The sequence below is a fragment of the Rhea americana genome, unplaced genomic scaffold (genome assembly GCF_003343005.1).
Source record: "Rhea americana isolate MKP2758 unplaced genomic scaffold, rheAme1 scaffold_17, whole genome shotgun sequence".
Taxonomy (NCBI): Eukaryota; Metazoa; Chordata; class Aves; order Rheiformes; family Rheidae; genus Rhea; species Rhea americana.
This window is the reverse complement of record NW_028185816.1, coordinates 2,407,064-2,423,536: the sequence shown is the minus strand read 5'-3', so window position 1 is coordinate 2,423,536 and position 16,473 is coordinate 2,407,064. Positions and strand designations below refer to the sequence as shown.

Sequence of the window (16,473 nt, the reverse complement as noted above, 5' to 3'; positions counted from 1 at the left end):
CCTCTCTAATCTCAAATGCAATATAAAGTGTCACACTGCAGGCTAACAAACTGTTCTAGCATGAGGCAGATCGGGAGATTCTGATTGCTTTAATTGTAGGTTTATTCTAGGTGAAGGAAAGCTGATGGTCTAGATCCTGATGCAGCAGCATTCACCTTATGTTAACTGAAAAATGACTGCTACTAAAAACAGGCATGAGAGGAAGTATCTTCTAGAATTTGTCCCTAAAAGTTATGAATGGCTGATAAAGAAAAGAGCTTTTAGATGTAGAAGCTTTTTCTGGTCCTAAGGCATCTTGATCTCAAATGAATTCTGCTGTGTAAATAAGACTTATTCCTGATTATTGTACTCATCTCATATTTATGAAAGCAGTCATTCAGTTTAAGAAAAAGTCTCTTAATACATCATTTAATACCCTATCCTTTTTACAAGTATTGGTCAATAAACAAATCTCATTAATTTTATTTCATATGTTAGGCAAACTTACTGTGTTCTCATTTCTAAAGGAAAAAAAAATGTATCAAGTCAGACCCATTAGTTTAAAACCATCTCAGGAACCCTAACGATATTTGTGCCTGTGTAACTTTTTCTCATTCAGATTCACAAAGAGCACTTGGAATCAAATGCTAGTAAAAGCAAAAGATCATAGTTATTACTGCCAAGCACTGAACATTGTGTGTAAATTTACACCATGCTTTGCAAGCACAGGTAAGATGTATTTCCTATCTCAAAGAGCCTAGAATCAACATAAGTTATGACAAACAAAAGGACTGCAAGGAATGTGGTTAACAGTGAGAATGCAAGGATAAAAGAATGTGATAAAAGATAGAGTAATCTAAAGTAATCCACTTCTATTGCATAAGCAGATTGCATCGAAAAGACAAAGCCGCTTCTTTCCCATCCAACAGCAGGTGGGGCTACTGCAGTACCAACCTTTGCTAGGAGACACAGCTGCAATCTGTACTGGTATATCAGCCTTAAAAGGACCCYCAAAAATGGGAATCTCTGGCATTTCAAGCTCACATGAGAAAAATGAAGTCTTAAATTCAGAACTCCTGAATGTGTCAGGCCATAAATGGCCTGATTTTCAAACTATTTACTTCTCATTCCTGTTGGCTTCAATAAAGTTTGCTGAGACTCTGTAAATCAGAGTGCTTTTACACGTATAACACAGATTCAAAAGATACAGACCACAGGCTCTTCCTAAAGCTAGATCAGCCCTTTAGTGGCAAAGCTCCACCAGCTTGTGGTACAAAGCCAGTCTACACCAGATGAGGAGCATACTTCAAAGACTCCTAAAAAAGCTCCTCAGCTGGTGCATCTCATTTATTGCACATACTGTAGATCAGAGTTAGCTACTTGTAATACAAGGGTCATCTCCATATGCAGTTCCTCCACATTACCTTATTAAAGCTAATAGCATGTAGAAATGATGTTCAAAATAGAATGCAAAAAAAGGGGGGGGGGAGGACAAACGAGGACAAACTTTGTTTGCAAAAGAACTGAGCTTATTTCAAGGCCAAAGGTCCAGTTCTGCTGGAATGAGCGGGAAGCTAGGCCCTTTTCCAGGAGAGAGGCTGGGCACAGAAAGGTGTTGTATTAGCATCTGAAGGATGCCTGCAAGGATGATAGATTCAAGCTCTAGATGCTGTCAAGGCACCGTTCAGTGATGAAAACTACTGCCTGCCACTGCAAAACCACCTGTATTCTCCCAGATGTTCAGATCAATTCTGTGGACCTTTGTGGTATGACTGTCCCTTCATCTCTCCTCTGCTATGTCAGAGGACCAGCTGTAAAGTCAGTCTATGCAGAACCAATCCTCACTCTGTTTCCTTCCCTCTCTGCCTCTAGTTCCTCGGCTTTGATTCTGTGTGTACTGAGGATGTGTCTGGGGGTGAAGTTACACGACTGCCACTGCTCCCCCTTAGCGAGGAGAGGCACGGCCCATCCACAGCTGCTTGGAACTCAGCATGAGCTGCAAAACCCACCCGAGAAGCAGAGGAAATGCTGTGACAGTTGGTTAATTCACTCACATCCAAGTAACGATTCACTTATCACAGTACTGTTAGCAGCTATCTCGGGGTATCCTTGCAAGCAGCAGCTGCCAACCGACCTCTGTAGGTAAACACAAGATCTCTGGAGACTGTAGAACTTGGTTGTCAGCCATTGCTGCTGTATCCTCACTGCTGCTATTACCGCTGCCAGTTAAATTAAGGTAGATCAACATGCTGCAATCACACCTTAATTTTGCTGGGCAGACCTATGGAGATAAAGAGAGCTCCCAATCAAAAGAGAGTCTCTGATCACAGTGAGAGAAGACAGATGCATAAAAGACAGGCCAAATCATAATTTTTCTAGTGATTTTTGCACCCCCTGTAAAATGCCTGCCCCAGCAGGGGCACTGCCCGGGGAAAGGAGGAAGCAGAAGTTGCTCTCTGAATGACGGTAAGTGCTGGAGGCAAAGCCTCAGTCTGTCACAGCCATAGAATTGGATAGACACTCCTGCAGCTGGTCCCTGCCTCACTCCCACATCTGCATCTGCCATATCAGCAATGCAGTGCCACAGCATCTCTCCTACTCCCACCGTACATTGCACGAATACTTGGCTAGGCCTGACCATGACCAACCGGCCAGCTCTCCTTAGCCCTACGGTCTCAGCGCAACGCTCACGGCAACCGAACGCAGCGTACTTGTGATGGGGCCGTATGCTCAGGCAGGTCTCACTAGAAGACCTGCTCCTCAATGTTACAGCTTAACAAGTGCCAACAAGTGCCTCTCCAACACTTGGCCTGTTTTCTCACTAACCTGTACTACACCAGGATCATAAGGAGCCTTAGAATCCAGGGTTATGACTCTGCCTTCAAGCCATTTCAAATTTGCTTTATTAGTAGATTTAGTCCTGATCTGTACTTTGCTTGAGAACAGAATCAGGCCCACAGATCTTTTGAGATGCAACGATGCTGAATTAGTGKTTTTTTTTCAAGAAGCGTCATTCCAAATAGACGCCCACCCCTCACAGGAGAAGGGCACACTCTTAAATGTGGTAATTAACAGGAAGCACTACAACAAATGCCGTTAACATTAATAATACGAAATCTTCAGCAGACTTTTTGCATCTGCTTGTAGAGGGTTTGTTTTTCAAGGAAGACAAAGCAGTGACTGTGCGGAAATTACTCTGATGTCAAGTGCTAAAAATGCAATAATGTACAGCTCCAGAACATGCATAGAAATGACTGCTTTGCCATGTATTTTGTACTATAAGCAGTAACCTAATCATCTGTGTGCAGCCGAATGGGCTGTTATGCACTCTCAGTGCAGCCCTGAAGCTCTTAAATGATGTGATTTGGAAACTACAATTCACATTTCTCATACTAAACCAAGATCAAGTGGCAGAGAGAAACTCCCACGCTCACGCACATCATATGAATACCTGCAAAGAAGTCGAACTATACCAGCTAGAATAATTTCCCATACTTGGTCCTCATGGAAGTCAAAGCTGCAACATCCAAACCACAGAACTTGTGGCTCACTCCTGCCATCCAGCCTGGATATTGCCCTCTCTAGCTGTGCCGGACTGCAGAAGTTTAATCCACAGGCAGAATTAAGCAGCATTCCTGTCTCAGGACATTTCTAACTCCCTTGTGGATACTTCAAAATAGAAATCCCAGAGCAGGACTTTTGCAAAGGGCATTTCTTCCTTCTCACCATGTGTACTTTGAAGCAGCACATAAAAACGTCATTCAAAAGTTGGCTTGTTGTGGAGTAGCCTGACTTAGTTAGCTCAGTCTCCCTCTTTCCCAAGCCAGACCCCTTGTCCTGTTCTTCTGCATCTGCCCCCTGAGTCCCCAACAGAGGCACAGAGACTGCTGCTGCTTGTCTGCTGAGGAAGGGTAAGCTGTGGTTTGAGACCTGGCGTAGTCCACATCTGAAATTTCCTCCGTGTGGTCTCCCACAGAGTGGGAAGTTGACTTTGGCTGGAGCAATGTGTGTTCTGGCTAACCCCAGCTGGCAAGCGAATCCCCAGGGACTCCTGGCAGTGCAAACCACTGCAGCCTCTGGCTGCACGTCTGTATTCAGGAAAAGGCTGGGTCAGAGACACTGAGTTCAGCACGGAATCCAGCCTTCATTGCCTCCATAAAAGCTTGAGCCAGCTTGCAATAAGGTCAGTGCCAAACCTCCTGTAAGAATGGGAATCCAGCTTGTTCAGAACACCGTCTTCTGTGTCACTGCCAAACCCCATGGGATGTTGGGGCCAGTGTTAGTCATGCTGCTGGTGATAGTACACATTTATGGGGCCTGTTGTTGAGGCTCTGCCATTTACTCCTTTGTTCATTCAAAAAAGTCAAATTGGCTTAATCTTWTTGTGTTAATAGATCTAAATATGGAAATAAAGAACTCGAGTATACATAAGCACAATGATTATGAGTTTCCCATTCACTCCTTCATAGTRCACAGTAAATTGCCAGTGCAATCCTTTCAGCTTATTAACATCTTTAGACTTTGCCTCACAAACATTGCATTCCCCACTTAGCAATTCAACCTCCTTCCAAAACTTTAAAAACAGAGGAAAGGGCAGGACCCCTAGAAAAGATGCSAAAGACCAAATGGTTGGTCCTGAAAGCAGATGAAATGCAACAGTCAGTAAAGCAAACAAACCATGCCAACAGTGGTGCTCTCATGTAAAGGAAGTACAGCTTCAGTTCTGGCATCCACATAATGTGAATGCTTTTACACACACTACTGATCTCTGCAAGGCATGGAAGGGCTCTGCTAGCACAGAGCTTTTTCAGCCTTGGTGGATGCTGTGGCTTTTCTTACGATTCTCTCACCCTTCCGGTCATCTGGGAAACTAAGTTCTCTGAAGCCTAGGCTCCCACAGTTGCTGAACCCCAGAAAGCTGCCATGGCTAAATGCTGGCTTACCCTGGGTGATACTTCTAATAAAAAAGGACTTGCATTTTCCTCCAAACTAAACTAAGCACATATCAGGAAACAAGAGCATTTGCAAAGCTGAAATCTCAGCATCAAGCATTATTTAAATTTGTAGGGCTATTTAATGTTCACCACACACTTGATCCTAACAGTGCAAGTGATTTTCTATCAGAGCACTTTTTTCCATTTTAACAAGGAAAACTGCCCCTCCAAATATAAGCACTGCTTGTTATTTTGAGGCAGTGAGGCAAAACATACAGCACATAGACCACATTTGGCTTGCTTAGCAGATGTCTACAGATCACTTGATGTTAATTTCAACATAAAAGCTATTATATTTCTGGCCTTGCCCTATTAGTTGTTAAATAATTATTTATGGTTGGCAGATAAATTCTAGGAACCTTGAATAAAGCCCATCAACCCTACTAAACTAACAATATTTGACATAACAGTTTTCACTCATAAAAGACCCTAGATGTACTGTTTGTTGCATATACGATTCCATTTCACAACCTAAAAGGTAATCCCCTATTTATATTTAAACATAAACTGCATATAATATGCATTCCGACATTACTTCACAGGCAAGGAATTAGCTTGTCTGGTTCACTGACATTTTCAACTATGTACTACAGCTATTTTCAGGACATAATTCAGTTTATCTAAATAATCTTCTATTCACTTCACAACTGTAGCACTTGTTAATATGTTTTTTTCATAGATGTTTGGCTTTGTCTATGTAGTTCGTTACACATGTGATCAATTAGGAACCGGTATGCAGTGGACTTGATGGCTGCAAAACAAAATAATAATTGGAAATGTAGACTTGCCTTRATTTTTTTAAGCAGCTAACCTTTTTTATAAAAAGTGCTGTTTATACACATGCTCAAAACTTTGCAATTGCCGTGCATTCTATCTGAGCGGTTTGGTAAATTCCAAATAGCAAATCTACAACAAAACTCAGAAAATGCTTGAGTGCAAGGCCCCATATAAAAGTCTTTCAACCAAGTCTTTGGACATTCAGATGCTGTTGTCTGAAGAAATTTAGCTGATGCGTTGCCCTTTGTGAGCATAATTTAGTGTAACTACACTTTCGCGTCCTTAACAGACAAGTTAGAATTTAAAGATTTGGAAAAACAATTTGAATGTTCTGCTGAGGACAATTCAGTCAAGATGCCTACTTCTATTTTTCTTATTTGGTTAAAAGAGCATGGCTTCTCCATTATTGCAGTAATGTACACTAGATCTGCATTTAAGTTTACATGTAGTTTCTGATTTGTTTGTATGATCAACTTAAAAATCAGTGATCCAAACAAGAGCAAAAGGAATTCATACTGCCTACAGCATTCTGCATGTCCTGCCCTGCAAGCCATGCAGCATTGCTTTGTACTATTGAGAACTACACCAAACTCACTACAGTTACTGAAAAGATTTCAGCTGATTTCAGTGGACATTGGACAGTCTCCATTAGCAGCTGGTGTGCCTCACTTCTGAGGTAGCTTAATGTTAGCAGGTAATTGTGCTATGTACTATCAGCAAACAGTAATTAAACTTAGAGGCAGTATCCCCCTGATTCTCAAGCCAGATCAGGTCTGCCTCTCTCCGAAGGCAAAGCTGCTCACTAAGGGCTGAGTATTCATGTTTCTTCCCAGTTACTCCCCAAACTACAGAGATATGAGTCTGTGGCACCTCTGTCATAGTTCTTTACATTTGATAAAGTTACTTGCTTTAGACCTACATGTCATTTTATTGGGTCCTAATATTGTCAAAATGAGCACCTTCATCCTTTCCATCCAGGGAAATCACTAATACATCTGAATTCTGAGAGGTAGGAAACATCAACTGCCAGGAGGGAATAGGAAGCAGCCACAGAGCCATGGTCACTCATAGCTGCAGCAGCCTGTCAGAAATACCTACACGAGTCCAGGAGGGATCCACTAGCACTTCAGGAAGCAAACTGCTGTCAAGGCTTCCTGATGCCTTTCGCACCAGRCTCATCAGACACAAAATCCTAACCTGTAGTTTGCCATTTTAATGATACCCTAAGAAAGAGCAAATGTAGGAAGGAAAGCTGAGCTCCCCTGTTCCCCTAGATACCTAAATTCCAGGCTGCTCTGCGGCAATAGGCCTTATGCATCTCTTCCAGTCCTATGGTAAGCCCCATTTACGCTTGGCCTTTGCACATGGAGATTTTAAGCCTGGGTTAAAATGTTCAACAGATGAGAGCTGCGGATGTTGTTTCACATCTACTCCCAGAAAGCAGAGGTTGTGACCACAAGCATCCTTTATTGTAGGGTTGGTTTTACAATTTTTATAATGACAAGCCAATTTCTCAATGTGATGTCTGCAGCATGTGACAATGCAATGTTTCCTTGAACATCATGTCATATACTAGCATCATATACTAGCAAAGGTAAGCAGCTGGTGAGGCGGAAAAAGAAGAGACCGTAAATAAAATCATGCATATCAGACATTACTTATTAAATATGCTTTTTTGACATATGATTTTGATATAATTATTTCCTTTGTCTTCTGATAAAATATACGATCTGCATAGCTGGCTAATATAGTACTTTCTTACATGTCAGCAGGTCCCCTTCTATATGTTAGTCAGAAACAAAAATACATTGAGATTATGTAGTGCGGGGTGGGGAGACACCACCACCACTAGAATAGGGAACCAGAATCATTAAACACAGATGTTAAACCCAAATGTGACAGTAACCCAGGCAAATCTTTTTGCATGCACATCTTTCTCCTTTTGTTGGAATGATACTGCAGCTCTGAGGGAAGGTTTGCAATGCCAGCAGTCAGATTCTGTTACGAGCTCTGATATCTTCAATTGCAAGCCTATGCTACTGTGAGTTTCTTAKACAACTGACACCATTTTTCAGACATTCCCAGATTACTTGCATTCTTTTCATTTTTAATCCAGTGTTAATAATACCTCACTCTCTGATCAAAAAAAAAGTAAACCAAAACCAAAGAACATAGGCTTRAACAAGAAGAGAGGAGGGAAACAAAAGATATTATGTAAATGCTGATCCCTACTTCCCTCAAGCTTATTTTGGAAGAGGTCAGTTCTGTTCTGAAGCACCCTAACCATGGAAAGCAAAGTGCTGGATAATTACAGTCAGATATTTTGTCTGGCTGTGATATTGGTCATTCAAAGAAAATGGTCTATAAACAAGGTTTTAAGAGGTTTGGCAGTGCTGCTATTATGAAGAGTGCATTTAACTTGCAGGACCTCAGTTTTGCTAATCCTGAACTTTCAAAGCATCTATTATTCTCTTYAATATGATGTGGAGTCTAAGGAGAGGCCATCCCCAGGGAATCACTGCAAGATTTTCAAATTGAATAGAGAAATGAGGAAAATATGAGGAAAAACTTCTTTACTGTGAGGGCGACRGAGCACTGGAACAGGTTGCCCAGAGAGGATGTGCAGTCTCCTTCTCTGGAGATAGTCAAGGCTCGCCTGGATGCAACCCTGTCCAGCRTGCTCTAGGTGACCCTGCTTGAGCAGGCAGTTGGACTAGATCTCCAGAGGCCCCTTCCAACCTCAACCATTCTGTGATTCTGTGAAATGACATTATGTGTAATGTAGACGGAAATGGGCAAAAACTCCAGCAGTCAATTATGCTCAGTACTTTCTGTTAGATGATACAAAGAATGATTTTATATATTTCTTTCTGGTGCGGAATACAGACTGGGAGTATTTTATTTCCAATAAATTAACACTCACTATATTTACTACCTCTAGTGCAAAGCAAGTTGCTCAGTGACTTAAGTAATGTTGTTTCCACTCCCCACCATGCTTCTGTTTGAAAGAGAGCATGTTTCTACAATGAAGATAATTCAGTGCTGGTAAACAGCTCATCTTACCTTGGGAGCTTTTTTCTTACAAACTGGGATCTAATTACATAGGTACCTCTAGCTATCTGCTCAGTCCTTCTCTGACGCTCTGCAAATCTCCACTCTGTTTAATCAGGTTATCTCCCAGTTTAATAGCTGGGACAGTTCGGCCTTCGGTAATCAGTGATTTCAGCACTGATTGCAGAACACCCACATTCCCACTATTTAACCACAAAGCTAAAGATTCAGCAACAACTTCATTCTCTATCAGCAAAGCAAAACCTTTACTTAACCAGTTTTCTTGCTTCAATTTTTATATTTTTAACAAAAAAGCTCTAGTTGTGGATTAGAGGTTTATCTTATTTTAAGGCTCCCAGAGTTCTAAGGCTACACAATGACTAGTGTATATGCAGCTTAGCATTCATRTAGATTTATGTGTTGCCCTTGCTTATGACCAAACAAGGGATAACTGCTACCAGCTTCCTCTCTGCTATTTCTTCATTTCAGTGACAATGCACTGGCCCTGATAAGTATTCAGCCACAGCATGTSTGCTTTGAAAAACAAAGCTGCTTGCCCATCTCCTCTGTAAATGATTTGGGGGAGGTTTACTCCTCAGTCAAAACATCTGCGGTTACCATTCCATCCCCACATACTTGCACTTAATGTTTACAAATGCAGAACTTGGGCTTAAGTACAATACAGCCCTGCAACATATCCATGTCTGTAGACTTTTATGCCCTACATACACTGTGGAATTTCCACCGTGCATACAAAATTATTCATGACAGAAACAYTGAAGGACCACCTTCCCCCTCCCTCTATGTGAATATCAATGAGAAAAATAGCAAGAGGTTTTTTTCCTTCCTGATCACACTGAGGAAAGCAAATTCAAAAACAACGTGTATGGGGGAGGGAGAAGAGTCACTGCAAAATGTTGAAGATCAGAGGTACGAGTACACACTTGTATTAACATCTTCCATCCCTGGAGCTGCAGTAATTTGCATGACATTATCTACCTGGGATGTTGCTATGGTTATCACCATACATAAGTAATTACCAGGGCAAATTGCACATACAGCACACAGATTCATGCTGTCAGAAGCAAAGGATCTTTTCATACACTTGAAAATGTAAATGCTAGAAAAACACTAATCACAAGGATTCCTGATAAGAGAGAAACTTCGAAAGTGCTTCGAAGTGATCTAAAATGATTGTTAACCATGCTACTGACAACAGTAAAGGGTCAACTCAGACCATGCCCAAGGGAGCCCACATGGACTCCGAATAGTAGAAAATCCTTGCCCAAAGAGTYTACAGTGCAGCTAGATAAGATGGGTACAGAGCAAGAGTGTATCAAACAGGAAAAGCAAGGTTGTCAGCTTCATGGTACAGGGATGATATTTTTGGTAGATTATGTCCAGAAACTTGWCTTTGGCAAGTTAGGCACCAGAAGAAATGAAAGAAGACAGACRTGAAAAGAAAAGGAAGATGAAGGAGTGATGTAGGCTACACCTAGGCAAAAAAGAAGAGATGCTGTTGAAGAAACTCTGACCAAACAGCCAGTTAGGACAGGCCAAAGGAAGTCTCATCAAAGAGGCTCTCTGAAAGTTCCCCAAATTATCCTTCTCCAATGTTACTGCAGCCACCCTGCAGGCTGGGATCTAATTGTTCTCTTACCCTCTCATTCACCACAGGGTCTGGGACAGTAGTTACATGCCACCTAATGATGTAGGTCCAAACTGAATAAAACAATTAACACCTAACAGAATTTGACTGAAAGTCCAAATACAGGGTATCTAATGCTAGATTATCCAAAATAAAACAGACATAAAAAAGTTCACTCTGAAATACTGCTGTGGTTTCACTTCAAGTAAAGTACAGCAGCAGTGTGTACAAACAGCTTGAACTAAAGTCTATTGGTGTCAATGGAGATTTTTCAACAGCTTTGACGAATGTGTTCTATGCCCTAAGGAAAAGATAAGGTTTTAAAAAAATAGTGCTGCTGCTATAATCTAAGTCCATGTAAAGCACATTAGGCTAACTGGAATGTAAAATATGAATCTGGAAAATACAAAATAAGTTTCTAGATTTAATTTGGGGTGACATATATCATTGTGTCATAGCTATCCAAACCAATCACATACTCTGTGTACAGAGGAATACTATATTTATTCTGGATTTACAGAGTGCAGTAGAGTTGAGGGGAAAAAAAATGTTATATTTTCCATTCCTAGCTTCCCTGAAAAATAAGTTCTTCCATTACTGATCTTAGGAATCAGCTGCTTCTTACAGACATTAATCTTTACCTTGTTTCAATATTAGTATAATATAAGGACAATTATCATGAAAGAATATTGTTCTCCCTAACTGAGCTACAGAGTTGATTTTCCAGTGCTGAAACAGGCTCGTCTTAGCCTTAGCCTTAGCCTTTCAGAGCTTTCCCTAGGAAACTGGTCAGACTACCACACAGACCCTAGCAACACTGGCAGTTCTCTACATTCACCCACAGTAAGCTAAGCTTGTCTATGTTTCAGCATCCAGCCCCAACAAACCGTAATAACAAAGTGCCACCATTACAGCCTGGACTGCTGAGTTAAATCTACTCTCYCATTTCTCTAGGTTTCCTCAAGGGCCATTAATCATAGTGAAATAAAGATACTGAAATGTACTTGATTTGTTGATGAGAAAACCAATGAGTGTAGTGGTACTTCACCTATTTACATCAGGATCTTTATGTAAATGGAGTTAAGCTTCATGAGATACTGCATACGAGCAGGAGACAAAGCATATTAATTTTGCAAAGACAGAAGATGAAAGTATCAGTTCTAGGAATCACCCAGGACAAGCATGCTTTTGCACGATGGTTATGAGAGCTATACAGGCCATAAAAATGTAGATAAGGTAGAAGATTTAAAGCAGTTTTGGACACTGACTTTTTAACTGAAGATATATTTGCACAGCATTGCACAGAAAYGGTAGGTACTATGGCACTCTACTACTTTCATCGTACCCTTTCAAAGAAAACTGTGACTGAGGTTTTGGCCTAAATCTTGTTCTAGTTTTAATATGGACTTTAAACTTAAGTAAGAGAATACTGAAGTCCTTCCTTTGAAAGCTACAACTACACTATGATGCCATCAAGTTTTTTGACAATTTTAGCACATGAGACTCAGAAACCATACTGATAGAGATRATGCGCTTTGAAAAGAGTTATGCTGCAGAAAGGTAATAGCAAGCAGGCAGTGAGAAAAAATGGCATCCCTTAGGGAGCCATTGGGGCCATAAGAAGGGCATAATTAACGATGCCCAGAAATACTCACTAAAGATATAAATGTACCTTTATTAGGAAAAATACACATTTATGATGGAATAGGATATGGAACATCTTTGTTCTATACCATCTTCAACACAAATCATCTTTGGCCTAATCTGGGGAACTGGACCCAAATGATAACAGGCATATTGCAGCTCTAAGTGTACTTCATGGAAAATAGTTTGTTCACTAAGAATGTATCAGCGAAAAGGAAAGTAAATATGTAAAGAGCAAAATGCAAGATGGAAAGAGTGAGATAAATATTGTTAGATTCAGGGAGAAAATGCTATAAACAGTAAGCAAAGCTCTTTGATTTGCACTGTTTTCCAGCCCATAAAACCCTAATATCTGCCAGCGTTTCATTAAAAGCTTATAAACTACCCAGCATGCCTGCTGCTACATAAATGTATTGCTAAAAAACATTGCCGATGTTGCAGACCCAGTATTTTCCAGTGTTTCAAAGAAATCTTATGTGTATAAAACTCAGACACATTACTGAAAAAAGTGTGTATTATGAAAATAGTAAAGTCTAAACCTGATTAACATTAATCATTCAGTAGCAATAGGTTTCTCTCAGCAGAGATGTTCACAGTAATATTATTAAAACAAACAAAAAAAAAATACCAGCATCTCAGAGAAATTGTTCAGTATGTGGTTGATAAAGAATTTACAGGAAAACTTCTACCATTTTGTAAATTGAGTAAAAGGAGTAAGAAATACAAGTTTCTGCAGAAGAGTTACAAGGTGTTCGATGAGGTCATGATAGCCTGACAGCAAAGTCTGTAAATGTTGATGAGTGGTAGATAAATCTAGCAACATTCAGATTAACAACTATTTTGACTGAACATGGAATCTGTTCTCAGTGTTAAAATCTAGGACTTCAGCCTTTTAAGGACAAGTAATTGCAATGTCTTTCCTTTTCCATGAAAATCATATTGGATATGGTACCAAACCAAATCTGGAAGGATCAAAACACTCATGATTTCTTGTCTTACATAAAATTATTGCGTTTCAGGACTCACAGAAACTGTGATTCCTGAAAGCAAAATTAAAATGTTCCAATCAGAAAAGAAATCTCTGAGGCACACTCTCTCTCAGTGTCTGGAGGCTTTCAAATGAATGATCGTGTATGTACTTAGCCCATTCCACACTTTTTTTCCTCACAGAAGCAGCTCCAAATTGTTCTGACAAAAATGTGCCAGAACATTTATACAGATTAATTGCCCTCCTCCTCCAATAACTTCATATTCCTTTGTTACTAAGATCATATATCAAGCTACAACATGACGTCATGGACCAGTGAATGGACAGTAAAATGTACCTCTTCTCCATGTATATGACTTACCTCTTAACTAGCAGCACACTCCAACACCATGTGCATCAGGAATGAGATAAAAATACAGCACCTCAGCACATCCTCATTTTTGGAACAACATTGGAAACAACATTAGATGCAGGAATCAGGGACAGGAACATTAGAAGACTGAGATGAACAGCTATATCTGAATTGTTGCACAAATACGAGATTAACAGGATCACAGAATCACAGAAAGGTTAAAGTTGGAAGGGACCCCCGGAGATCATCTAGTCCAACCCTCCTGCTCAAGCAGGGTCACCTACAGCATGTTAGACAGGGTTGCGTCCAGGCAGGTTCTGAATATCTCCAGAGAAAAAGACTCCACAATCTATCTGGGCAACCTGTTCCAGTGCTCTGTCACTCTCACAGTAAAGAAGTTTTTCCTCATATTCAGGTGGAACTTCCTGTGGTTCAGTTTGTCCCCGTTGCCTCTTGTCCTGTTGCCTAGYACCACTGAAAAGAGTCTGGCCCCATCCTCTTGACACCTTCCCTWAAGGTATTTGTAGACATTGATAAGATCCCCCCTCAGYCTTCTCTTCCCYGGGCTGAAGAAGCCCAGCTGTCACAGCCGTTCCTCGTAGGGCARATGCTCCAGCCCTCTGATCATCTTCGTAGCCCCACGCTGGACTCTCTCCAGTAGCTCCATGTCTCTCTTTTCTGGGGAGCCCAGAACTGGACACAGTACTCGAGATGAGGCCTCAGCAGGGCTGAGTAAAGGGGCAGGATCACCTCCCTTGACCTGCTGGCAACACTCTTCCTAATGCACCCCAGCATGCCGTTGGCCTTCTTGGCCACAATGGCATGTTGCTGACGCATGGTTAACTCGTCCACCRCACTCCCAGGTCCTTCTCTGCAGAGTAGCTTTCCAGCAGGTCAATCCTCAACCTGTACAGGTGCATGGGGTTATTCCTCCCTAGGTGCAGGACCCTGCACTTGCCCTTGTTGAACTTCATGCGGTTCCTCTCCACTCAACTCTCCGCCTGTCCAGGTGTCTCTGAATGGCAGCACAGCCCTCTGGTGTAYCAGCCTCTCCTCCCAGTTTGGTATCATCAGCAAAGTTGCTGAGGAGGCACTCTGTCCTCTCATCCAGGTCRCTGATGAATAAGCTGAACAAATCGGACCCAGTACTGATCCTTGGGGCACACTGCTAGCTGCAGGCTTCCAGCTAGATTCCGTGCCACTGATGACGACCCTCTGAGCTCTGCCTTTCAGCCAGTTCTCAATCCACCTCGCTCTTCACTCATCTAACCCACACTTCCTGAGCTTACCTATAAGGATGTTATGGGAGACAGTGTCGAAAGCCTTGCTGAAGTGAAGGTACACAAGGCCACTGCTCTCCCCTCATCTATTCAGCCAGTCATTCCATCACAGGCTGTCAGATTGGTTAAGCATGATTTCCCCTTGGTGAATCCATGCTGACTACTCGTGATCACCTTCTTTTCCTCCACATGCTTAGAGATCACATCCAGGATGAGCTGTAATAAACACCCACAACAGTGTTGCCCATGTTAGCCTGCCCTTTAATCCTTACGAGTAAGCTCTCAACTCGCTCTTCATCTGCCCCTAGGCAGAGCCTGATACAATCCGTTTGCTCTCTCACAGCTCCACCACCTCGCCTTCCTGGCCTGTCTTTTCTAAAAAGCATGTAGCCATCCATGACAGCATTCCAGTCATGTGAGCTATCCCACCATGCCTCTGTATTCCTGAATACTTCAGTGACAACTATTTGTTTTACAGGTATTTGCTCAGTACAAGAAAAACAGTAAAAGTACTGCATCTCATTGGTTTCGTAAACTCMAAACAAAGTTAGAACGATCAGCTGGAGCATTTTCAAGATGATGTGATGCACATCACAGCTCCCACTGAAACGGCAYTGGAGCACCTCCTTCAGGCCGAACATACAAATAATCCACCAGATAGTCTAGCCAGGTGTAAAGCAAAGAGCAATTCATGTGACTGAAGTGAAAAGGGTGCATTACACTTTTGCTCTATCTAAACTTAAGAAACGCAAAGTATTTTGACTGTTTTAACGTTTGAAACCTGCTACTACCACAAATGGTTCTGTGGCAAAGTGACAAATTTGCTCCACACAGCTCTCGTTCAAACTTTGCAAGAATCACTAAAGATAGAAGAAAATGTGGAAATCTCTGACATGACCTTTTTATTGTCATTACAGTCAAGTCCTGTGCCAAGCACAGTTCAGCTATATCCAAAGTTTAGGTCAAAAGGGTATCTCTACCAGGTTAACCATGGTGGAAGGCAGGCCATGGTTTGGGTCAGCATCTTCAGTGTTTCATCCAAGTAAACAGTACGAAAATCAAAGCACGTCAGTGCTGATGGCACTGCGACAGGCAGTATCATAAATATGAACCACATACCCTGCAGACTCGGGTAACTAATTAGATGCTGCAATTTGAAAATAGCAGTACTCTGAGGTCCAAAGTAACAAGTCTACATGGCAAACTGTGTCATAAAGCAGCAAAAAGGAATCAGACAATTTTCTGGTGGAACTCCATTATCAGTGAGCTCGTTTTCAGTGGCAACTGTAGTTCACCTTCCAAATGGAAAAAGCAAGCCTGAGCTTTACGGAAGCCTGAGCCTTCAAACAGAAACGCAGGTAAAAAGTTGTGGGCAGGTYGCAAGAGTGGAAAACCTGAGTGGAAATGAATGCTCCACAACTGCACTTTGGCTATGAACTGGCTGCACAAGGTAGAGCCTCCACAAGCCACCCAGTACCAGCCCCCGGGCACCCCCAGCGCTGGCTGCTCAGGAGGGACCGGGCGGCCAGGCTGCTTGCCCGAGTGAGCTGCTCCCGAGCCCGCAGCCGGGACACATGGCCTCCGGGCCGGCAGGATCACCTGCCGCGGCCGCGCCCCGACGGCGCTGCCGTTCTGCRCCCCGCTCAGGAGGGGCCCTGAGGGGCCCCGAAAAGCCGCGGGCCGTTACGCGCCGCGCGCCTGCACGCCGCGGCCGTTGGGGGCCGTTGGGCGGCCGCGCTGCAGACGTGGCGCGCCGCGCC

The 16,473-nt window shown here is 42.2% G+C and overlaps 1 protein-coding gene across 1 annotated transcript in view; it reads left to right on the top strand.

Moving 5' to 3' along the window:
* Positions 1 to 15,909: 15,909 nt before the first annotated feature.
* RCN1 (reticulocalbin 1) overlaps positions 15,910 to 16,473 on the top strand; it is a 14,093-nt gene continuing 13,529 nt past the window's right edge. Inside the window, exon 1 of the mRNA XM_085300981.1 lies at positions 15,910 to 16,071. Within this exon, the coding sequence (XP_085157107.1) occupies positions 15,910 to 16,071 (162 nt within the window). The remainder of the gene's footprint in view (positions 16,072 to 16,473) is intronic.